This window comes from Dendronephthya gigantea, unplaced genomic scaffold (assembly GCF_004324835.1).
Source record: "Dendronephthya gigantea isolate DGI-Jeju-01 unplaced genomic scaffold, DenGig_1.0 000305F, whole genome shotgun sequence".
NCBI classification, from domain to species: Eukaryota; Metazoa; Cnidaria; class Anthozoa; order Malacalcyonacea; family Nephtheidae; genus Dendronephthya; species Dendronephthya gigantea.
The window spans coordinates 126,138-150,272 of NW_021163315.1; the positions used below are offsets into that span (position 1 = coordinate 126,138).

At 35.5% G+C, this 24,135-nt stretch overlaps 7 protein-coding genes and 2 long non-coding RNA genes across 10 annotated transcripts; 3 read left to right on the forward strand and 6 right to left on the reverse strand.

Annotated features, from left to right (window-relative positions):
* The first annotated feature begins 7 nt into the window (after positions 1-7).
* LOC114541700 (ribonuclease P protein subunit p21-like) lies at positions 8-775 on the forward strand. Its single transcript, XM_028561499.1, has 4 exons — positions 8-189; positions 274-374; positions 456-538; positions 619-775. The coding sequence occupies exons 1-4, from the start codon at positions 100-102 to the stop codon at positions 744-746; spliced, it is 402 nt and encodes a 133-aa protein (XP_028417300.1). The 5' UTR covers positions 8-99; the 3' UTR covers positions 747-775.
* Positions 776-1,086: 311 nt separating this feature from the next.
* Positions 1,087-1,674, reverse strand: LOC114541701 (methionine-R-sulfoxide reductase B1-A-like). Its single transcript, XM_028561500.1, has 2 exons — positions 1,473-1,674; positions 1,087-1,333 (listed from the first exon to the last, which is right to left on the reverse strand). The coding sequence occupies exons 1-2, from the start codon at positions 1,525-1,527 to the stop codon at positions 1,110-1,112; spliced, it is 279 nt and encodes a 92-aa protein (XP_028417301.1). The 5' UTR covers positions 1,528-1,674; the 3' UTR covers positions 1,087-1,109.
* Positions 1,675-3,470: 1,796 nt separating this feature from the next.
* On the reverse strand, positions 3,471-5,727 carry LOC114541698. 2 transcript variants are annotated; one of them, XM_028561498.1, is made up of 8 exons: positions 5,638-5,727; positions 5,339-5,452; positions 5,076-5,202; positions 4,885-4,972; positions 4,745-4,772; positions 4,326-4,473; positions 4,107-4,245; positions 3,471-4,027 (listed from the first exon to the last, which is right to left on the reverse strand). In XM_028561498.1, the coding sequence occupies exons 1-8, from the start codon at positions 5,705-5,707 to the stop codon at positions 3,959-3,961; spliced, it is 783 nt and encodes a 260-aa protein (XP_028417299.1). In that variant the 5' UTR covers positions 5,708-5,727; the 3' UTR covers positions 3,471-3,958. The 2 variants fall into 2 exon arrangements, with proteins under 2 accessions (XP_028417299.1, XP_028417298.1); XM_028561497.1 differs by having other exon boundaries at positions 4,326-4,476.
* A 63-nt stretch (positions 5,728-5,790) lies between these two features.
* Positions 5,791-11,364, reverse strand: LOC114541707 (U3 small nucleolar ribonucleoprotein protein MPP10-like). The gene is made up of 9 exons (XM_028561508.1): positions 11,348-11,364; positions 8,382-8,813; positions 8,076-8,298; positions 7,845-7,986; positions 7,705-7,772; positions 7,232-7,366; positions 7,009-7,119; positions 6,685-6,937; positions 5,791-6,533 (listed from the first exon to the last, which is right to left on the reverse strand). Exons 1-9 carry the CDS (start codon positions 11,362-11,364, stop codon positions 6,313-6,315), a joined length of 1,602 nt encoding a protein of 533 aa, XP_028417309.1. The 3' UTR covers positions 5,791-6,312.
* A 969-nt stretch (positions 11,365-12,333) lies between these two features.
* LOC114541696 lies at positions 12,334-15,127 on the reverse strand. The gene is made up of 3 exons (XR_003689328.1): positions 15,041-15,127; positions 14,888-14,935; positions 12,334-12,421 (listed from the first exon to the last, which is right to left on the reverse strand). It is a non-coding gene; the product is annotated as an uncharacterized LOC114541696 (long non-coding RNA).
* Positions 15,128-15,789: 662 nt separating this feature from the next.
* On the forward strand, positions 15,790-17,315 carry LOC114541705. The gene is made up of 8 exons (XM_028561506.1): positions 15,790-15,921; positions 16,068-16,329; positions 16,409-16,468; positions 16,543-16,672; positions 16,750-16,791; positions 16,862-16,926; positions 17,013-17,086; positions 17,148-17,315. Exons 1-8 carry the CDS (start codon positions 15,837-15,839, stop codon positions 17,294-17,296), a joined length of 867 nt encoding a protein of 288 aa, XP_028417307.1. The 5' UTR covers positions 15,790-15,836; the 3' UTR covers positions 17,297-17,315.
* A 48-nt stretch (positions 17,316-17,363) lies between these two features.
* LOC114541710 lies at positions 17,364-18,237 on the forward strand. Its single transcript, XR_003689330.1, has 3 exons — positions 17,364-17,399; positions 17,473-17,603; positions 18,015-18,237. It is a non-coding gene; the product is annotated as an uncharacterized LOC114541710 (long non-coding RNA).
* On the reverse strand, positions 17,692-20,456 carry LOC114541709 (NAD-dependent protein deacetylase sirtuin-7-like). Its single transcript, XM_028561511.1, has 10 exons — positions 20,193-20,456; positions 20,016-20,120; positions 19,760-19,782; positions 19,573-19,620; positions 19,288-19,363; positions 19,079-19,177; positions 18,672-18,908; positions 18,475-18,555; positions 18,224-18,330; positions 17,692-18,099 (listed from the first exon to the last, which is right to left on the reverse strand). Exons 1-10 carry the CDS (start codon positions 20,421-20,423, stop codon positions 17,835-17,837), a joined length of 1,272 nt encoding a protein of 423 aa, XP_028417312.1. The 5' UTR covers positions 20,424-20,456; the 3' UTR covers positions 17,692-17,834.
* A 334-nt stretch (positions 20,457-20,790) lies between these two features.
* On the reverse strand, positions 20,791-24,031 carry LOC114541708 (NADPH:adrenodoxin oxidoreductase, mitochondrial-like). The gene is made up of 15 exons (XM_028561510.1): positions 23,834-24,031; positions 23,531-23,626; positions 23,276-23,398; positions 23,119-23,163; positions 22,981-23,049; positions 22,795-22,896; positions 22,538-22,627; positions 22,339-22,441; positions 22,195-22,246; positions 21,974-22,115; positions 21,706-21,768; positions 21,517-21,625; positions 21,193-21,300; positions 21,028-21,096; positions 20,791-20,941 (listed from the first exon to the last, which is right to left on the reverse strand). The coding sequence occupies exons 1-15, from the start codon at positions 24,029-24,031 to the stop codon at positions 20,805-20,807; spliced, it is 1,506 nt and encodes a 501-aa protein (XP_028417311.1). The 3' UTR covers positions 20,791-20,804.
* Positions 24,032-24,135: the final 104 nt, after the last annotated feature.

Consider the following 24,135-nt stretch of genomic DNA (forward strand, 5'->3'; position numbering starts at 1 on the left):
AGAAACTTTATTTAGGAAGGAATAAAATGTGTTTTGTTGCAAATATTGCATCTGAAGGTTGAAAGGTTGAAAGATAACTCTCTGGAATTAAATATTGCAATGGGTAATAAAAGGAAAATGAAGGAACGAAGGGAAGAAAAATCCCTGGCAAATAAAGAAGCTTACACAAGAATGAACTTTTTGTATCAGGTAAAGAATTATTGTGACAAAATCTACAGTAAGAGATTGACCAATCATAGCACAGCATAACTGTATAATTGTATATTCGTTTAGGCTTCCCAAACAGTTTTAATGGAGAATCCACAAAATGTAGAGCTTTCAAGATTTTATATCTTCACTATGAAAAATATTGGACAAAAATTGCTTTGTAAGATGTAGGTTCACGCACAGCTAACTTTACATTCTGGACTTCAGATGTTTTTTAAAAAATGACAATCACTTCATTTCTTGAATAGAGACCCATCCATTAAGAGAACAGTCTGCAAATATTGTCACTCAGTTCTTATTCCTGGTGTAACATCGACGGTCAGAGTTAGAGGTATTAAAATGCAACACTAAACAGCAATGTGCCTTATTTATGTTGTTATTTACCTATGGTGTATTCTATTTTAAACTTAGGGAAAAGAGAAAAACATGTGGTTGTAACATGCTTGGACTGCGGGACGTTAAAACGATTCAATACTCGTAAGAATTATCAACTGTGGTGTGAGCAACAAGAGAATGAAAACACACAGGAAGCAAAATAAAAATAGAAACTTTGTTGAAAAAAATCACCTCATTCTTTGGACAATATGCTCCCTAAATGAAGTTGTCAGTCCTTAAATATATAATTATATACTATTTACTTTATTTATTACCCTTCAAAATAGTTACCACATTATAAAAAATAAATGCCAAAATTATATTGTATTAGTTCAAAACCAAGTCTGCCATCTTAACTTCAGCATTTCAACTCTTTTATATAACAAAGTTTGATTGCAATGCTTCATAAGACAAACTAGTTTTTTACACACATGATTATTTTCATTCTTAATTTATCTCTTCACTTCTTCCACCCTGGTTCCATTTCATGTTGTTTTCTTCGTGAAGCTCAGAGCGGAAGAGAATATTCAGAATCTTGACTTGCCTGGTGATGGACCATCATTCAAAAACTCATGTCCAAGACCATTTTTACAATTTCCACATTTTATCTTATACGCATTATAACCTTCTTTGTGTTTAACAACACTATTGCTGTGAATGGTGTCTGAAAATGCAGGCCAAGGACTTGAATGAGAATATTTCTTCTCACTGCTGAATAATTCATGTCCACATTTTGAACATACATAAATACCTGAAAATTAGAAAAAACACAGCATGAACGGCAATACAGTGATATTACTTACTTATATTACTTTCTTATATTCTCAAGTTATTTAATAACTAAACTTTGATATACAATATCCATATTATTGAACGAAAGTTATACCAACCATCAGCAAAATGATTTTTATATTTCTCTCCCCCTGACCAGCCACAGAAACTCATTATTTCCTTAAATCAAAAGCTTCAAATATATTGACGATCCTTCGTATGTCCTCTCAGAATAAAACCATTTGTCTTGGGCAAAATGAACGACTTTTAATGATACTTTATCAAGAAAATGTCATTTCCGACCACAAAAAAAACTTTGTTATTATTTTACGCAAGAATATGGTTAAACGTCATGTAATACAAAATTATACATAGCTTACAGTTGCTTACAGTAGAGTATGGTGACAGCAGGGCTGGTGACAGATATGGTAACCAGATGGTAAAGGGTATACTAGAACCACATTACAACAAGATCCGCTGTAGTCAGTCGCGACTCTGAACTACCTCTGAAAACAATTTGGTTTTTAAACCAAATACACAAAAATTTCCTATTTTACTCCGGACAAAGTGATATATTTCTGGCAATATAACGAAGTGAACTGTTTGCCATATTATTGTACCTGATAAAACAAGAAAACTAGTTTAATAACCGGCTGGCTTACGCATGCTTTAAATTAAAATGATTTCAAAACAAAGATAATTCATAAATATTTCATTAATACAGTAACATTAAGCACACACGCCTGAATAAATGCTCGAAAACTATGATCCGACATATCATATGTGTACGTAACGACAACACTGTAAAAGCATCTTATAAGATAATATAAACCGAGGTTCATGGACAACACGATGGGATGGAAATCTTGCACTTGGCATGACACGGAATTCAAACGACTGGTTAGCTCTACCTCCAAGTTATATCTCACAAATCTTATCGTTATTTGTGTTGTTAACATTCTGCTAACCATTTCAAATATTTGTTTAAATACAATCACAATTTTAGCCTATTTTAAATCAAAAGAATTGAAACAGAGAAAGTCCTATTTTCTAATAGCATTGCTGTCCTTTAATGACCTGACAATAGGAGTGTTGGGAACTCCTAGCGTTGTTGCATTGGCGGTGAAAACTTTAGTAAAAGATGATGAATGTACTGTCGATATTCTATTCGAGCTCACTGCCGGGAGTTTATCGGCTTTTTCCTTCTCAACATTATTTGTGCTGAACTTAGAGCGCTATTTGTGCATCGCTCATCCATTTTTTCATCGTAATCACATGACGAAACCTAAGCTGTTTGGAATGGTGAGCCTTCTATGGGCATCAGCATTATTACTTATCTTCTCAAGGTTATTCATAGACACTGTGATGAGATACACAAGAACCATTGTCATCATCATTATGGTTATTCTATCAGTGTCTATGTATATCTCAATATACCGAAATTCACGCAAGACGACACAGCTCTATCGTTCACAAAGGCATTTGAGAGCAAGCAGCACCCAAGATCTCAAACTGGCAAAATCTTGTGGAATCGTCGTGACCTGCACGATCATCTGTTTCACTCCATACGCTATGACAAGCTTCTTCAAACCCAAGGCTGACGATCTAGTCTTCGCAATGGCATCAGTTTGGGCGACCACCTTTGCCATGGCCGCGTCTTCCATCAATTCAATCATTTTCTTCTGGAGAAATAGAATCTTAAGGCATCGAGCAAAAAGAGTTCTGAAGTGCAGGGCTTAGCAATGACTAGGGTTTAACGAAAGAAAATAATTAAGTGGTCTTATAAACATACACTGCAATATACCAAATCTTGCCAGAGTCGAAACATTGCTTCTTGAATAAAGCTTCACTGAATTCGCGAGTCGCTTAATTCTTGGGAATGGTTTTGAAATAAAATAATTGAATAGCTGGTGAGAAAACGACAAGATGCATGCATGATTTAACACTAAAAGCAAGCAAAGAATTTTTTATGTTTGCAAAACGGAAACCTATATTTTTTCTTCATTTCTAACGTTATTTAATCAATGTCAAAAGTTACATTAATAATTAAGAACAAGCTTCAGAACTCGTATTGATTATCAGCTGCTTTGAGGGAAAAACGCTTTCCGATTATTATATCATAATTATTCTCTCTTGAATACCGGGAAATCAGTTATTAAAAGCACCCGGATTAATAAGTAGTGACGTCAAATGACGTAATTGCTTATGTTGTTTTTTTCCTTTTCCTTTTGGGATATTGCTGTTACTTTATTTACTTCAACCACGCTTCAACTTAATAACAAGTCTGATGATGCCTTTATGACGTAAGTCGCTTGCATGCTTTTCAGATATCATTAACGTACATCCGCCGGGCATATCAATGTGTAAAATTTTAGCAAAACTATCCCCGGCAAATACCCGGTTTGTAAGCGTGGTTTGAGACAACTGTTCCTGATTAAGGAGGCGTTTAATTCTGTGCAACTCTAGTCCATTTATAGCCGAGTCATTATAAACTAAACTAAACATAGCAAATTTTGATCATAAATACTGTCAAAGGCTGAGTATTTTCACTGAACTGCGACTTAACTTCAGAGCCTTCTTCAAACCTGATTTGGAAATTCTTCGTTTACAAAACTGCGTCTTTCAATCGCATCTCTGCAGATGTTTCCCCAATTTCATTCGTTATCTTCGGATTCTTAAGACAAGCAAGAAATAGTTTTAATTAAATAATTCCCGTTATAAAAGGTTTCAACATTTCCTAATAATATACATACTTGCAAATCTGATTTCTCAAATCGTTTCAGAGCATTTTCAGCCCAAAGCAATAATGGTACTCCATCCACTGGCATTTGTAGCCTCATTGGTTTGGTGTTGAGCAGACGAAGAACTCGAGACAGATCACGTATTAAAGCTCTAGGTTGCAAAAAACCATCTTCAATATACTCAGGAACTATGAAGAAACATCATGCACACTAAGTTATCACTACACTTACTTGTATTGTACGCCTTGATTTGTAGTCTTATCTTCCAACATATTCAATTTTTTCTTCACTTCATTAATCATCTTTAAAAACACTGGTGCATCTTCTCGCAAACTTTGAACTAATTTCTTAAAATCTTCGTCAGTCCAGGTGTTGTCAGCTGCTAGGAAAAAAGAGAACGTGTTCAAACACACCTGGTTGGATGAACAAGTTTCAGTTTCGTAAACACAATAGAATCAAATGCTTGTTATTTTCTTTGCGCACAGCATCGGTTATCGAATCCCTCGAAAGCTTTCTAGAGTTTCTTAACTATATGGAAGGGCTTCTCTATACTAGTCAAGTATGGCTCATCTTTCCCGCAACAGCGTTACAAAAGAAAACCTGATCTAAATCAACTATCCAACACTTAACAAAAAGAGTAGACAACAAACCTGGCCGGTTATGTGAAAGTTGATCGTACTAAAAAAGAATAGAGTCGTGATTCAATAATTATCTTTGGGTTCACAAGGGTCTTTGCTAAAAACGTTGAAACTCCTCACAGGCAAGAGCTCGTACAAAGTTACAAACGCACCTCTCCCAAAATTTGTCTTATACTTGGCTTGTGTTTAAGGCTTGTCATTTGAAGACGTTCCTCTCCCTCATCATCGCGTTGAATGCAACTGGAATAAGATTAAATCAGTTTATATTTCCTGCGAACAGTTCTGACTGGACAGACTATAGACAGTAGGTTAAACTATGACATAATCTTTAAACGAAACTTACAAAAGACATTTGACTTTCTTGCGATAAAGAAGGACAAAAAGACAAAGTGACAGAAGCAACAGAATAATGAGAGTTGAGAGTACTACAACAAGGATTGTGTACAGAGATTTTGAGCTTGCTTCGTCCCCTGAAACAAATTGTGAATAAATGAATGGTGAATTAATGATTCAGCATCAATTACCAAAATTAATTATATAATCAAAAGTTTCGATTATTTACAAATAGATATCGATTGTAGATTATCAGATTGATTTGATACGAACCTTTAATAACACACGTTCCGTTCTTACTGCGACTAAAACCACTCTTACACTCACAAGAACCTGTCGTTGCACAGATTTCGTTGTTGCTGCTGCATTCATTCGTAATGGAACATGCTGGAAGAGTAAAAAGTTTCATTTGATCAAACAACGTACAGTCAGAAAACGAATCCACATTAAAACAAGCGTTTATGTCCCCGTCAACGTTATAAATACATCTGCATGTTGCTTTAGAAAGGAAAAATATCTAGTGATTAGTCAATGTAGTGACTATATCACTGTACAAATATAATCAAACTCACCAGCAGTGAAGGTATACAATCCAGTAAAAATACATAGACCAGACAAAATGAACACAAGAGAACTAACCATTACGAACCAAAAGCTAGTCTTTAAAACACATTTTAAAACTAGACACAGATAAGATAACACACTCGCGTATATCTTGGTTCAGACTTTGGATTCTATATTTGTACTTAAGAGACTATAAATATGGCTAATAGAAAATTATTATAGTTTTTGAATAAGTATTAACGAGATCAGCGTGGTATTAACATTAAACACAATGCTATCGCTCAGGGGGGTGCCACTCAAACGGAATCCAACTGTTGTGAATATGAGCCTGCAACGGTTTATAGTCAGTGGTGATGAGCAGTGGAGAGGTAAATTTTCTGATGTATTCGTGCATGACGTTAACCATTCATGTCTGAAACGTCATCACTAAAATCCATCAAACAAGATCCTCTTATATTTGTTCACTTTCAGCTAAAAAGCTTTCTCGAACTATACCATAAGTTATATTCGCCTCACCAAATCTCAAACGCTGAGGTTTTCGTTTTATTTGATCGGATTATCATCGTAATGTCAAGCACCATTTATTTCATTTTCCAACTGCAAAGTACGATGTCCTGTCAAGCGAGTCTGATCTAGTGTTAAACGAGGTACTAGACCTCACAATAACAACTTTCACACTCATTTCAAAGCCTGCAATGAGCAGACGTTGTCTCATTCTTCTTCTTTTTCTTTCCATTTTGGGTCTTTTTATGAATCTCTTCTTTGACGCTGTCCTGTAGTTGAGTAAAGAAACCGGAGGATGATGTCAGAGAAGAGTCTCGTTTCTTCTCGTCGACAATCGTGCTTGATTTGTCCTTCTTCAGAGACTCCAGAGCTTTCGCCTTGCCGTATTTATTCCCAAGACCTAGAAAGATGCATACGAAAGTCTTTGAAAAAGATGATAAGTAAATATTGTTCATTATTTCCTTATTACCAGATAAGAGTCATCTTTTATCTCAAAGCGACCAAGTGAAAAGGGTAATAGAACCTAATCTATGCAAAGAATGAGTTTTTACCTGGATTAGTTTTCTCAATAACTTTTTGAAGTTTTGCTTTTTCTTTCGCTGCAAAGCGTTGTTTCCGCTTTTTCCCCCGCCGTTCACGATTTCGATCCTGCTTCGTCATCTCTCCCTGAGATTTCACTTCAGTTTTCTGTTTATCAAAGATTTCCTCAGGAGCCAGCAAAGCAGTTTCACTCACGTTCACTGGCGTACATTCTTCGATACTTATTGATGGCACGTTTGAGACGATATTCACTTCAGATTTGAGCTGAATTAAGATGAAACATCAAATATCAAAACACATCTCAATTTAAACACAAAAATCGTAAGCATACTAACCGGTTTAGGAGTAAAATGGAAGTTAGTTAAGGCATCCAATTTTGAAAAGAGAGACTTCATTAATTTCTCAATTTCTTGATGTTCTTCATTCTCTTGTTCTACTTCAGGATTCTCAAAAATCAAATAAACACATGATTGAAATTTTAAAAACGAAAGCCTAGATCTTTTCTCATCAGTGGGAGTGAACTGGCATAAAATGCATTATTACACCTTCATGAACTACCTGTTGTTGAAGATATTCTTTTTCATAGATTTCACTGAGACTCATTTTACTTTTTTCTTGATTAAGAGGCTGAGGTTTTTTATATTCATAAGGTTCTTTCACTGGCTTTTGTTTCCTCTCAACATCATCCCAAGCCTAAGATAACAGATGTACAGTAATGCTCCTTTCATCAAATGTTTGAGATGTTAAATACAGAATACATTAAATTGTACTGGAGGAAATCCAGAGATCCTGGAGAGATCAGGAGATCCGGGAAAGATTAAGAGATCCTGGAGAGACTAAGAGATCCTGGAGAGAATAAGAGATCCTGGAGAGATTAAGAGATCCTGGAGAGATTAAGAGATTCTGGAGAGATTAAGAGATCCTGGAGAGATTAAGAGATCCTAAAGAGATTAAGAGATCCTGGAGAGATCAAGAGATGCTGGAAAGATCAAGAGATCCCAGTGAATTATAAAACAGTAAACACTACTTACACCATCTTTAATTCTCTGTATAATAATTTCTTCAAGCGTTTTACTTGTCTCCTCAGTGATTACAGGAGCTACAAATAAAAGGAAAATATTATTTATCTCTTGCATCTACTGGTGTTAGAGACAGAAAGAAGCAATCTTACCACCAGCAGTTGTATGATCAAACTGCAAGACTTCCTCTAAAAGGCTGTTTGAGGGTCGAGCAGAAGCTGATATCTCTCCTGTGAGTTGCCACGACTTTGCAGCAACATTGCTATCCTCTAATGCTGTAATTTGTTTCTTCACCTTTTGGGAAAAACATGAATAATTTCTAGTCATCTAGAGGCTGTCATGATTGGGCTGACTCACAACATACAAGCAGTGAAATATCTTACCCTTTCTTGTTGTTTTTCCAATGTTGATTTGGTACCAATATCATCATCAGGTAGAACTAAAGCACTGGAAATTTCTTCTGTCTCTTCATAGTCACTACTATCCTTATCTTGAAAATCATCATCCACACTTTCATCACTCTTCTGATCATTACCTATCTTTTCTTCAGTCAGATCATCAGGAATGTCAAAATAATCGGAATACATCACACTTTGAGAAACATTTCTAGACAAAAAAGAAAACATTACATTCTGTTTTAGACAAGGGACATCTGAAAGTTGCATAAGTTTAATATACCATGTACTTACTTTTCAACAAAATTTGATGTGCCATCCCCTTTATTTAAATCCGTGAAATAATCAATATTTTCATCATCATCACTCCCATCTGAAGAAGCGTCATCTCTGGCATGCTTGCTTTCAAGAAACCTCTCCATTTCGGCCAACTTAAAGAACTGATCATCCACAATGGAACCTTTGAAACTGGTTTTCTTGGGTTTCGATCTTTTTTCAATACTTTTTGCCATCTCTTCATCAGTATTTTCCTCCAGCAGGCTATCAGCATGATTATTTCCACAAGAACTTGACTCAGCCAAATCAGCAGGAATTTCATTTTTATCCAACGTGATCACGTCACTTTCCTTACTCCTACTACATTCTTCATCATTTAAATGCAAATAAATCTCCTTCTTAAGAAGACGTTTGAATCCAGTCTTTATTTCTTGTATCAAAAGATTTATTCTGAAGTTGAATTTGTTGCCATATCACCTCATCGTCGAAGTTCATTGGATCCAGTTGTAAACTTTCGAAAGGACAAGTCTCTATCTTTCGTCCACAAATCACCTCGTCTATCTTGTTGTAATTGAAGAGTTCCCGTAAAACAGACAATATCACAGCACTATGTTTCTTATCATAAGTTATAAAACGCTCGAGATTATCTTCTTCGTCAGGGACTTACCAAGGGAGGTTAGTTCATCACTGGAAGCTAAATCTTGGATTTTCACGTTGGCGGCCATATTGGATTCCGGAAGGTCCAGTGAACCACTGAGCTATATAATATATCCTGGATAGCTCACTGCAGTGAACTGAACTGAATAGAAGTGGATGCATTTTTTGCCCCCCCCCTTGCAACTGTGAGACAGAGAACAGTTGCCCCTGAATTTTAACACAATAAGGCAGTGTTCTGGGATTTTAACCCAGAGGCCAAACATAAAAGCACTTTTTAAAGAAAAAATATAATTCACTATAGATCTTTGTTTGGCCCCAGACATGGACACTGTTTTTTGCCAAACATGAAATGGAGGGAAACCGGAGTTCCCGGAGAAAAACCCTCGTGACCACAACATGAAATCCGGATCTCAAGTTAACTGGTCTGGTCCGACATTTTGGTATTTTTAGTTGGAAATTCCGCAATAATTAATTGGGGCAGGTTTGCCAGTTATTTTTGTTCTTGTATTTTACCAATTTTTGGAGATAATCTGGCAACCATGTGGACTATTTTTAACGGCATTACATTTATACATTATCAATGTTTTTCATCTGACCAATCTTTAAAAATTGCCACACAATTTTTAAGGGTTCGTCAAATGATCCTGGTGGTCTGAAACATGCGCTTAGATTTATTTAAAACAAACATGCCTAAGGCAATGGCATAAAAAATTTACCTATAGGTAATGGGGATTTTGGTAATATGACCCATCGTTATACTGAAACCTGGCCAAAGTGAAATTGCATTCATCTATTCAAACTGGTTTTGCAAGTCCTTGGCTTATTCATATATCATCATCAAATCCATCGTTATAAAACCTAAAGTGATATTCCTATTAATTAATCTATTGAGATCAGTTGCAATAGCGTCGTTCAGGTCTATATTACTACATAGAGATCAGATGCGGAAATAACAGCGTGTCATCCAGTGATCATATTGAGATCAGGGCCAAAAAAAATCGAGCGCGTATAGCCCACTCACTAGACACTAGTCAAATATAGCTGGTATTTAGAGATCAGTTGCAAAAAAGACTCAACATAATTAAACTTGGAAATCAAAATACTACATAGAGATCAGAACAATTGTAGGCGAAGTCAAATTACTCTCTATTACGTCGCTTATTTTTCAAGCAATATTTCGTATACAAGTAATCAAAAAAACACTAAAGACAACTCCTTTCAAAAACGAGAACAAATTTCTTGAAGTCCAGAGTCCCAATTTAGAAGAATTACGGTGATATTTCAACATAATTATATAATAATTAATAATAGATAATTACTCCATGCACAAATTTACTCTAATTAACGTTCATCCTTAATTAATAAACTTTATTCTATTCAAGATTCGAATTTATTCTAACCATCAAAATATCAACCTATGCTATTTTCATGCTTTCCCACAAGCTTCGAAAATAAAAATTGATAAATAGAAATTTATTAAAGTCACAGCTTTCAAGGTACACTCCTATAGATTCGAAGTAAAAAAATCCTTATAATAGAACATAGCTAAACTAAACTATTACTATTCACTATCCTATCAAAACTAAACTAATCTGCTGTCTATACCGGCCGGTAATATTTAACTAAACTTGCTAACTATTTGGCAAATATTTTTACTTGATAAATAAAAAAAAAAATAAAAAATAATTATAATATATACTACATTTATAACTTATTCAACTGGTTTTGCAAGCCCTTAAGGCCAATTTCCCTAATTAGAGCAAAGTAATTTATGTTGTGGCATGCATAAACAAAATATTTTTCAGCTAATTTTTGATCTTATACATGTATGAATACGACCTATAATCATGCTATATATGCAAATATTTTTACCATCACATGCACCTACCCTAATTAGAGCAATGTATTTTATGTTGTTGCATGCATAAACAAAATATTTTTACACCTATTTCTTGATCTTATACATGGAAGAATACGGTCGTCTATAATCATGCTATTACTCAGGCAATCATTTTTAACGTCACATGCACTTAGAAAGTCAATTACCCTAATTTAAGAGCAATGTATTTCATGTTAAATTGTGGCATGCACAGCCGAAATATTTCACAGCTAATTTTGGATCTGATACCTGTTAAAATATATCAACAACCTATAATTGATCATGCTATTATTTTGGCAACTATATTTTTATTTGCACATGCACTCACAGAAATCAATGTTATGGCATGCATTACCTCAATATTTTGTTGCAAATTTTTGATGCCAATGCCTTAGGTGCAAACAAACTCATACAATCATATATGCATACCTGGTTCTTGTTCACTTACCTTTGTACGAATTCCATTCTTCAAGTTGAGTTCATGCTTCATCATTTTTAGACACACTACTGGCTACTTAATTTAGTAATATCATGCATTTCACCAATTGCATTACACATTAAGTGATAAAACAGGAACATGCATTTTCAAAGAATCAAACATGCTGTATACATTAATTTGCTCTGCATGCAATCCGAAATTTTGACTTATTATCATTGTCAAAGTATGAAATCAGAATTTCACTTAATGTCTAACACATTCAGTGCAGACCACCAGGAAAACAAGCATGCACAGACACCCAGGATAGAATGCAAGAAAACTGAATAATACTACCCATCAAACCTGTCTTCAGTCCATCATCATCTGTCATCGGGCAGTCCATCGGCATCTGTCATCGGGTGGTCCATCATCATCTTTCATCGGGTGGTCCATCGTCATCTGTCATCGGGTGGTCCATCATCATCTGTCATCGGGTGGTCCATCATCATCTGCATCAAGTGGTCCATCATCATCTGAAATGATACATTTCTTAACATCTGAAATGATATGAAACAAAATCACCTATGGTATGTTACCTGCATGAGCTCCACCAACATCATCTTCACCACGACGCTCATTGTACATGCGAATACAAAATTTTCATGCATTTTCTAAATTACATGCAAATTTGGAGAGATTTATTAAACACATGCATTCATTCGAAAATGGGATAGACATTTAACACTCGACCATTATATCTTAAGATCATTTCAACATGCATTTGTTTTTTGTGCTCCAAGAGCAATATTTTGCCTATGCCAGACTAGGTCAGTCGAGCATACAGAAAGTATAAATGACCCGGGCCCCTGATCACTTATACTTACTCATTACTCCTGACAAAACATGCAAGATATAACCAAGGGTTGGGATCTGAACTGCATGCAATCCAAAAATTGAAAATTAAAAACAGAGGAGCCTCAAATGTCTGGGAAATTGGGAATATCATAAAATGTGTGGTTTGATTTGATTTCATAAAATGTGTGGTTTGAATTTAAATTTAGATTTTGTATTTGCATGCAAAATGGTAACATTTCTCCATCACAACTAAAATGAATAAACGAAAGAGCGATAAGTATAAGCACAATATCTACATGCCTATCAATCCATACTTCTGATGGTAGTATATGTTTATACAGGATTATTTAGGGTGTTCTAATAATACTCCCAGTTTCAAGTAGGAATACTACAATAGTGTTTCTATGTTGGTTTATTGTATTCGTTTCAAATCAGAAAATAGATTTGGTATACCACTCAAATTACAGGACATTAATATAATATACCAGGACATTTCAATGGTACGTTGTGGAAACACAGTAAAAATCATCGAGGCATGTCCAGGCATGAAGAGTGATGTCAGGTTAGATCTGAAATCCGGTGATGTGATTGATTTGCGAAAAAATTTGTCGCGAAAAAGTAGAATGGTTTCCTACTTTTTATCTGTTCACGGGAATTAATTTGCCTCGTGGAAAACACTTAAATTATTGAAATACAGACTTCACTACGATTTGCAAATACTGACAATGAACTTGAAAAATACACACTTGTTGATTATTAACTTTTAGCCTTGTTAAATAAGCCCCTTTTTGATTAGGCGCATGTCATTTGGGGCTTTTAAACGCCTATTTTTCACCTTTTTAACACACCAAGTAAATTTTAGTTAAATATTCTTAATCTAATTTGCCTTTACTGAACACCGGCATGCAAATGGCACAAAGCACATGCGAACTCACATTTTTACGGGATCAAAGAGCACAATGATTACGAATGCACAAAATCAAACACATTTATTCATCAGTATAAACATAATATATCAATTCCTTATTGCAGTGGTATCAGTTGAAAACATCTATTATCTATCGTATAGCTATAAATGCCTCGAGCTCAAAGACCTCGATTTGAAAAAAGACGGCGAGCGGCGAGATCTATAAACAGTAAGAAGCCCCGCATGGCGGCCCCAATACACCAAAAAATACTTGATTCTTCTGCAAATTGATACGAATACTTAGGCAGAACTACTTTATCTTTGCTTACAATATAAGAAAGCGTGAAAAACTAAGCAATTATATGCTCTAAAAGTTAAACGGCGGCGACTAAAAGTCTACACTGACAGTGTAAAAGAACACCGGCGTCGCAAAAACACGCACATGGAAATTCGCTAGAAACGCTGAAAATTTCAGTGGACCTAATTCTTCTTCAAATTGATACGAATACTGAGGCAGAACTACTTTATCTTTACTTACAATATAAGAAAGCTTGAAAAACTAAAGAATATGCTCTAAAAGTTAAACGGTGGCGACTACAAGTCTACAACAGTTGAAAAAGGAACACCAGCGTCGAAAAAACACGCACATATCAAATATCATGAAAATTCGCTAGAAACGCTGAAAATTTTGACCTTATTCTTCTGTAAATTGATACGAATACTCAGGCAGAACTACTTTATCTTTGCTTACAATATAAGAAAGCTTGAAAAACTAAACAATATGTTCTAAAAATTAAACGGCGGCGACTACAACACTCAACAGTTTAACTGAAAAAGAACACCGGCGTCGCAAACACGCACATGAAAATTCACTAGAAACGCTGAAAATTTTGACCTTATTCTTCTGTAAATTGATACGAATACTACAGCAGAACTACTCTACTTTGCTTACAATATAACAAAGCTTCAAAAACTAAACATGCTCTAAAAGTTAAGCGGCGGCGAATACAACAGTTGAAAAGGACACCGGCGTCGCAAACACGCACATGCATGGAAACTCGTTAGAAAAGCTGAAAATTTGGACCTAATTCTTCTGTAAATTGATACGAATACTCAGGCAGAACAACTTTATCTTTGCTTACAATATAAGAAAGCTTGAAAAACTAAACAATATGATCTAAAAATTAAACGGCGGCGACTACAAGTCTACAACAGTTTAAAAAAGAACAACAGCGTCGTATAAAAAATCGCACATAGAAACTAGAAACGCTGAAAATTTGGACGTAATTATTCTGTAAATTGATACGAATACTACAGCAGAACTACTTTATCTTTGCTTACAATATAAGAAAGCTTCAAAAACTAAACAATTTCCTCTAAAAGTTAAGCGGCGGCGACTACGAGTTGGAAAGGACACCGGCGTCGCAAACACGCACGGATGAAAACTCGCTAGAAATGCTGAAAATTTGGACCTAATTCTTCTGCAAATTAGTAGAAATCGCTACGAATACTATGCTGAAGCTATTCTAGCTTTGCTTACAACAAAGGAAATTTAAAAAATCAAAACAATATGCCTCTAAACGGTGGCGCCTACCAATCATAGTGTGAAGACACGTGCAAGCGAAACGCACTTAAATACGTTGAAAAATTGAACTTAATTTTCAGCACTTAATAATTGACACTTATTGACTTAATCATTTAACTAATTGTTACGAATACTAAAGGCAGAACCATTCTAGCTTATTCTAGCTTGGCTAATAAACGTTTTAGTTCAATAACTAACAGAAAAAAACACAATTAATACATACTTTACAATTCACGACCATTGAATCCAGCTTTCGTCGACGGATTTCGGCCTAAAAAGAAAACAAAAAAGTGTTTAATAACTATGCAAATATTTAAAACATTGTTTGAATAACATCTTCGATCTTTTTATGCAGAGTATTCAGAGATATACACACCTTGCAACGAGGAGCGAATTTCCTTGCCACCGCATCGTCCACATGGTCTTGAAAACTGACTGTCAATCACTCAATCTGTCAAAAACTGTCTCATGTCTGAAACTGCGACTTGTGATTGGCCAATTTGGTCACACGTCATTCTTTGCCCACAATGCAATAGACCACTGACCTGTATTTATTATGGACCAGTGAATTCAATTCTTTGCTGGACTATAAAATGTTTTTGAGTGGAATAATCTCATATCTTTATTTCACGGTTTTATAGTTTTTGCAACCTAAAACGGAAAAAATATGAGCAAATGCTTGATAAATCTCGCAAAAATAGGTGCTCAGACGGATCTGAAATAGCCTCACTGCCCCTATGACTGGCCCCTACCACTGAGCTATATAAAAATTCCTGGAGGACTTGCTCACTGGCCAAATCATCCCCAGTCCTCAAGCCTCAGATTTAAGAAAGTGACACGTGATATGACCTCTACACACGGTTGCTTGTGATTGGTCAAGCCGCAGTTCCTAGTTTCAGGCCTGTGTAAGCGCGCGTGCGACCAGAAAGGGTGAAACACGCAACACGCGTGGTGTAAACAATAGAAAATTATGGCCAAAAGTATTGTTTATATGCCTTGGCCTCCGAATTTTTGCTGAATTTACTCGATATACTGGACTTTCTTCTCTATTTTTCGCATGCCATGGCAATGTTGGGTTGTACCTTTATTTCATAGCCACAAAAGATCGATTATTTTCATAAAAATCCTTCGTAAACAGCAAGACTTTGATGATTTGTTGAAAAGCGAAATCCATGACAACACGATCTAATACAGCGTTTACAAACGACCAAATGAAAGATGCGCTAAGATTAGCCAAAGGCCTGTTTGAGTCCAAAGGTATGATGCATTTTAGGCTTTTCTTAAGGCATGACATAAATAAACACATCCATCATCTAGGGAAGAAATTATCTTGTAAGAGTAAATCTGAGGATCTGAGTTCATGCTCAGTTAATTGTGGCTTAATCTACCAATTCTCTATGTAGTGCTGGTTAAGCGACCTCCCACCACTGCTCAGAGGGCAACCTACAACACCAGTCGGCCTCAAAGCGTACCAAAGTCATCATCACATCGGACCAAGAAACTAAAGCCGAACAAGTCTGAAAACCAGCTGGTCAATCCAGTTTGGCGACCTTTCAGTCAGGATAAATCATTAAGTCAGGCTCGAAAAGAGATCATTTATGGCAAGAGACCCTTGATAAGGAATGTTGACAAAGAAGATCATGGAATCAATGACACAAAACCCAGGCAGGAAAATCTAGGATTAATACTGGACCCCTTTAGGAAGAACAGTTTGAGATAGCTAGACAGTTTTTTTTACCAATAGGTTGCCAAGAGGTATTGATTCAATGGAACCCTGGATGACTGACGAGAATCTTGAATCATGGTATGCAATATGGTTGCAAGGTATATCTAATAGGGCAAGATATTACCAGCTTTCTTGTGAATATTTCAATATAGGACTGGTATTCCTGCAAATGAAAACTGTTTTGTAATGTTACCAAGTGGATTTGCAGCTGATGTCAATTGTCTGCCACCTCCACAGAGCCCTACAGACACCTTGTTGGAAAGATCAGTTCAGGAAATTAAGGTGATGCAGTATTATTTGCAGTAGACTACCTAGTTATGGTTTGATGGCAGAAATTGACACTGGGAAAATCTTTTTAGGCATATGTTCCACCAAAAATTCTCCACAATTATAACTACCTGGTAAGTACCAAAATATATTGGTTTGGCCATTAGTTCCACAAACCTTAACACAGTGCTATCATTCTTGAAGGAAAACGAAGATCAATCCTTTCAGTGTCAACATGGCCAGAAGCAACAGGGTAAACTTGAGTCCAGGTATAGAACAACAAAGAAGTTCATCTGATTAATAAGCTCCCCAAGATCAACTTCATTGACACAGATTGTGGCTTGCTGTCTTTTAGAGAAAACATGAAAAGATTAGAAACAAGTGAGATTATAATGCAAGAAATTGAAGAGCTTGAGCAACTGCTCCAAGGTAATGCAATGTGTGAAAATAATGTAGGAGGAATAGCCATTTATGTATTTCTATGTTTCAGGGTATGGTAATCCAAACAGTTCTTCCATTGTCAACCTTTATCAACATGAAATTACAACCCTTAAAGAGATGGTAGTCACAACATTACGGGACTATACCTTGTATGTGATATTATCCTCTTATACTGTGCCATTCTTTAATATTCCTTGATCAGTTCTTGAATGATTGCCACCAGACTATGACCTCAAATGCAATTCCTTTTTTTCTCTAGCAATGTAACATACCAGAGGAAATGGCACCTGAAATTTTTCATGTCAGTAATTTTCATGGACATCTTAGCTCTTGTATGATGGCTTCATATCTAACCTGCAATGTCTCACACCTAGGGTGACTTATTTGAATTTCTGGCACATCATGACAAAACAATTGCTGCAATAAAGGAAAAGCGGGATGCATGTGTAAGGGAATTAGCAAGACTGGAAAAAGAACTTGTCCAAAGTAAATAAACCAAAGCCAGGTATACAACTCTTTTTCCAATCAACATAACTAAACAACACACACTTGAGTACATAGTGATTTGAGTTAAGTTATTCCACAATATCAAATGTAATTGGAATGAAGGTTTTAATGTGAGAAAGGTCAAATGCAAGATTGCATAATTCTCTTCAATAACACAATTATAAATAGTTGTTTATATACATATTAAAAGACATCATTGCAGCACTGATTATTTCCAACATACTTCAGACTATTTAAGCTTTCGTCTTTTACGTGGTTTCTTTAACTTGGCATAACCCTTGCCATACCATCCTGCACCTAAATGTTCCCTATTGTCCCACTCTACTGCATCTTGTTCCAAATGTTTCACATCTTGTATCGAACAAGGGTTTGTCTCACCATTTAAATGCTCATTTGCCCTGCTTTCTAGAAGAACCTCAAAATTCTTTGTTGTTTTCGTGCAAAGTTCATGTTCCCGTAATGGTGTGCTCAGGCGAAATAATGGGTCATGTTTCCTGAAAAAGCAATTGTCCCATTTCAGAAAAGCCTCAATGGCAAAACATTTGGCAAGAAAGAGGGTCTTGAGCTGATAATGGAGAAAGACAGAGCAGTTAATGGAGCCCAATTGACATTATTCACCTTTTATAACCTGGAATATCCAGGCCAAGCTTTGCCATGACCAATTGCATGATATCATCACAGCGACCATTAATTTTCAAAGTTGCAGATGTATCTTTTGGAGTCCACTAGTGGAAAAATAAAATTTTGAAATTTGAACAACTAGTATATGAGGAAATGCACTAAATAAACCCTATTTGTACTTTGATTAGGGGTAAACTGTTTGCTACATTTGCTACCATGAAATTATGAACCAATAGTAATTTTTGTACCTGTAAATTAACAATGTATAGCTGTGGTCTTCTTGCCTTTGTTCTTGTCATCCCCCAGAGAGAATTATACCTCTTTAAAACCTTAAATTATAATATTTTTATGTATATATCGAAGTCTATTAAAGAAATGATAGAATGTAAAGTGTGAATAAAGATATTTTATCTAATTCTTATACAGATTGGGTTAATTTATTTACTTTGAGACTTGAACCAAGACAAACAATACAATCAGTTGCTTTTCCTGCATCAATGGCACCCTGCCAATTCAGTGGCCACTCCAAACATCCTTTCTCACCAAAATGTACAATTGTGTCTCGTAGTTTTCCTCCACAAATATGACACATTCGACCAGTGTTGTGGCGACGTAATGCTGTTTTTTCTGTCACATCGAACGTTCGAACATAAGCTCTCTCTGGTTCACACTCGGTACACACCTGGAGAAATAAATTATTGTTAGTTATATTTACAAAACAGATTACACAGTTTTTATAAGACATAGATATACTTCAGGTTCTTGGATGAAGAAGAGCCTGATATATCATCCTTGGTGTATTGAGGGCTTCTCAGCATGCAACAATGATCTATATCGAAAGCCTAAACTAACCTCAATATACATATTGCCATGAACTTCAGACAGCGCTTCACTTGGCAAGCCACTACGAAGGTGGAGGCCATCACAGTTCTGTGATACAACATGTTTCACCTTAGAAATAAGAAAATTATATATAGACACTATAGAGTTAAATTTTTCAAGGCACAAGCAATTGACTGGTAGTAAAAATGAAGACATATTCATGAGTCCTCCTGACATACATGTCGTTCCTGATAAAGTTTCAAAATGCTCATGTGCGTTAAGGTTGGCTCTGCATCAGAAAGATTGGTGCAGTTTCTAAATAAAATGGAAAATATAGCAGAACAAAGCATACATTAATAGCTTAATAATATTGATTTTTTTGAAATAAAGGTTTCATAAATTAAAGACAATTTGAGCTAATGGTTGGTACCAGACACTCATAATTTATTAAAAACATGTCTTTATTCTTTGTTGTAAATAAATTCAAGTTTAAATACTTTTAAAATACAGCAATGCTTCCTTACTTTATTGACTCTCCCTTTGAAAGTTTTGTCCAAATTCCATTTGGACCCCTGTAAGAAAATTAAACACAGCTGTAATTTTATAGTTTTAATTAACTAATTGTTTTAATTTTTTCCATTTTAACCTATAGAATTCTTCTATCTTTAATTTATAAATATATTTTTATTTTTAAAGGTGAAATATTCTTACCGATAATCTGGAATAGAAGCTGCCTAAAACGATAAATAATAATAGTGAAATATTAAGAAGCGTACATACTTTTCAATATTCGTGTAGGTTCAATTACTTTCATTTTTTCAAACCAATATATTGGAGAGTATTGAATATCACTTATTTCAACTAGCATTATGAAAAATTAACAGTGATATATTATAAAACAAGACTGTTTTAAACCGGGAATACTTTAAAGAAGTATTTATAAAATGTTTTAAAATATTTATTTTACCGTACTGACACCAGCACCAGTGTAAACAACTACAAAATTCGCTTCCTTGATGGCATTTGCCAGCTGCGTTGCCTTTGCAACAAGTTCTTCTGGAGAATCGCAGACCTTAAGAAGAAAAATATATAGTATTATTAACAAATCCTTTCTCGAAATAATTAGGAAATGCTAAAAATCAACCTCAATTTTACGGGCTTTGGCATTCGCCTGTTTGATCGCTCTTCGTTCAATTTCTTGCACCATTTCAGGCGACTCTCGCAAGATATTCAGCTCTTCTTGGCTGCATTCATCAGTTCCTTTTTGTAAGATTGATTTTATTTGTTTCAACCTTGCCTGAAGCTCGTCATTTACTAGAGAACTTCCACGTTTGACAGTACACTTTCTTGTCAAACCTTCTCGACTGGTCGCCATCTTGTAAACACATCACATCAGTAATTACGCAATCCTAATCGCTGATCCTAATCTGATCGCCTCTCATGCTTAATCCATGGGAAAAGCTGAAACACCATTGGCTGAGAATAGTGTGCTGCTATTAGGTAAGCATACTGCGTTACTATTGGTTAAAAACAGTCTGGTAGGAATACTGTGATGTTATTGGCTGAAATACTATGTTATGATTGGCTGAGATCAATGTGAGGCTATTTAAGTGAGAGTAGAGAATTTGTAACTCAAGAGAGCGTTCCTTTTGATCGGATTTTGAATTATTTTTTTTAATTCTAAATTTGTTGTATTTAAATATTTAATTTTCCATTTATGGGGCAAATTTTGACGCTGATTGTTAGGAGAAATTATTTAATCGACTTCATGCGCTAAATTCAAAAGAGTTCTGTTCTCCACAATCTTTTCTCGCGGTTTTCCTGTCTGCAAACCAAGCTCTTGTTCGTGTTTATCGATACGTTCCCATTGTTTAAACGATACTGGTTTTATCCCTGAAATACACAAGAGTTAGAGCTGAATGGTTAGGCAACTGGTATTTTCTTAGCACAACTATTTAAACACAACGAATCCAAAATACCTCGGGATTCCAAGAGGTGATTTACAGCAAAGAAACCTTTATCTTTCTCAGTGATTCTTGGAAACTTCCCTGTGATATTCAGAGAAGTATTGAAACAACTACATCGTTGGGAACAATTCAATTACATGATTTCCAAGACTTGATTCAGTCACAAAAGCTCGCTACCTTGTTTCAAATCGCTGACGACAATCTTAGCTGTTGCTCTGCCTTCGTTTAATGTACTCAGGATAACTCCGGTGGGGCCAGTCCTTACCCAACCACAGCAGTAAACACCTGAACAAAATAATAGCAAGAAGCTTTGTTTAGTTGAATTGATTGAATTACGATGGGTTTATAAACCAACGTTATCTTTTACAAACACTGTTAAATGGCTAATCCAAATAAGACAATGTCATCGTTCCAACATGTTTAACAATACCTCATTTTCATGAAGAATTGAACGGAGTGAAAGGCTTGCAATAGCTCTGTTAAAAGCGACCATTCACGAACCTGGTAATCCAGAGACATGACCATCATTCGATTCACAAGATACCACTCCACCATCAAATGGTATTTCGTCGTCAATAACGACACTTCGGTAACCAATACTTCGGAATATCTGTAGAAAAAAATGAAGAATTGAGATGGATTCAAGCTGTGCTTCTCATGATCCCATTGAGTTTAAAAACAGTCGCTTACCAGACCACAGTTCAAAGTTTCTATCTTTCCACTGCCATTGGCTTTCACTGTTCCATCTGGCATCTATGAAGAACATAAAAAATCTCAAACGTCGTGATCTAGTGTAGGTAGTATTCTACAATAAGCTGTCATGGTTTGTGTCTGAACTACCTGAGAAAGATATCTCAAACGTGGTGGTCTAGTGTAGGTAGTATTCTACAATAAGCTATCGTGGTTTGTGTCTGAACTGAACGTAAAAATCCCGTTGTCTACTTTAGGAATGCAATACCTCTTTTAAATTATTTATTTCGAATTTAATCCCCGAAACTCTTCCAGAATCACTACTCATAATCTCAACAGGACTTCGACGGAACAGCAATTTAAACTCTTTTGTAGTCTCCGACATTGTATCGTCAGGTTGAGAGGTATTTCTGATACGAAAACAAAATAAAATCCTTTTAGGAAAATCGTGCAAAGTTATCTGATCTAAAAACAACATCTCAAACTTACAATGCTGTGTTGCAGAGAAGCTCAAACAACCTCTTTTTCTGGCGCGGGATTTCTATCGGAAAAGACGTAAAACTTGGTTTTCTAATAGTCATTTGAGAGTAAGATCGAAAAACTGGGTAAAAAGAAAACTCTCAAACGATTTACCTGAAATCATTTCTCGTATGGGTTGAAAATCTTCCGGAGAGAAAACGGAGCGACATCCAGGTAATTTTGTCATTTCACGCAGTTCTTTGATTGTGAAAGATATCTGAAAGACGGACATTTTCCAGTGAATGGAAAGTGATCATTTCCTTTAGTGAAGCGAAAATAAAACAGTCGATTGTAAAATGATATTACGACGAACCTGTAAAGGACCTCTTCTGCCAACGACGTAAACTCGCTTCACTTTGCTTTTTCGGATCAGGTCCAAAGCGTGCTCACATATATCCGTTTTCTACAGCAAAAATAGATCGAACTGCTGTAGATGAATTTGGTTTGGGAACAACAGTAAAAAATATTAGTTAAATTTGGCAAAGTGGGTTTGAATGCAGGCCAGTCATACCAATCATAGATCTATAATTCTTTCTACTGAGTGTCTAACTTTGAAGACTACTGAATTACCTCCAACATTTCAACTGGTTTTAATAAAATCCTTGCAACATCTAAAGCCACATTTCCTTGACCAATTATGACAGCAGTCTCAGAACTAAGATCTGGCTTTAACTTGAGAAAACAAAGAAATGATAAGTGCCCTTAATTATTTCTCTTTGAGAATAGAAAAATTGAGGAAATCTAATGAAGACTTACGTCACTACTTGCTGGTAAACCATTATACCATTCCACAAAATGTCTAGCTGAATAAACACCATGATGTTCCTATCAGAGAAGAAAATATGTTTGGAACAACTAGCAAATTGAAGAAATCTGGAAAAGCTGTTTGTATACCTCGCCTGGAACTTGAAGTTTTCTGTCGTTTTCCGCACCATAGCACTTAAAACAAATATAAGCTATAGTTTCAAAGATAAATTCTAGCAGCGAGGGGCATTGGATGTCCAAAATTAAACAAAATTATAATGATATAACTAAATTAGATTAGAATTACCAAAATAACAACATCATAAGCAGCCTTTAATTCACCTAAAGACACATCTTTCCCGATGTGAACATTGCCCACAAATCTGCATCTCTCATTCTTTGCTGTTGTTGTAAATTGATTGATACAATTCTGGTGAAGTGAAATGAAATACAGATGAATAGTGATTAAGTCAATTCTACTTGCAAAGATGGTTGACATTAAGATAATATGAAGTGTCTAAAATTAGAAAATGTGTTCATGATTGGCGGAACTAGAACTAACCTTTGTCTCAGGGTGATCAGGAGCAACGCCAAATCTAACCAGACCAAATGGTACGGGCAATTTGTCATAAATGTCAACAGATAGATTCTCGTGCAACTAAAAATGATGGTAAATTAAAACTAGTCATATTTAGATTAAGATTGGATTTGTCCTAGAGAGTCAGTCACAAGTTGCATCCTCATATAACCAGTCATGATAGAAAAAGTTTAGGTCTGCCATGGTACATCCCTGGTGACCAAAGTCAATCTATGGAGAAGAAATCCAGGACTGATTGCCTAATACCATACCTACAACATATACTACCTTTAACAAATATTGTGAAGTGTAAAATCCTGCAGGGCCACTTCCAACAATACAGACAGCAGGCCTCTCATTCCTGTCTGTTGTGAATGATCTTTTCCGGCAAACACTTCTGGAATAATTAATGTGTCGTCGAAACAAACCACCATGTCTGTGAGTGGTCTTAAAAGCTGGTATTGAAACTGAACCATCGATATTCATAGGTTTTAGTCAGATCTTAGAGAGCCTTTACTTGCAGATTTCTACCACAATAGTTGCATTAAATAATATTATATTTGATAAAACTGTTAAATAATAATATAAAG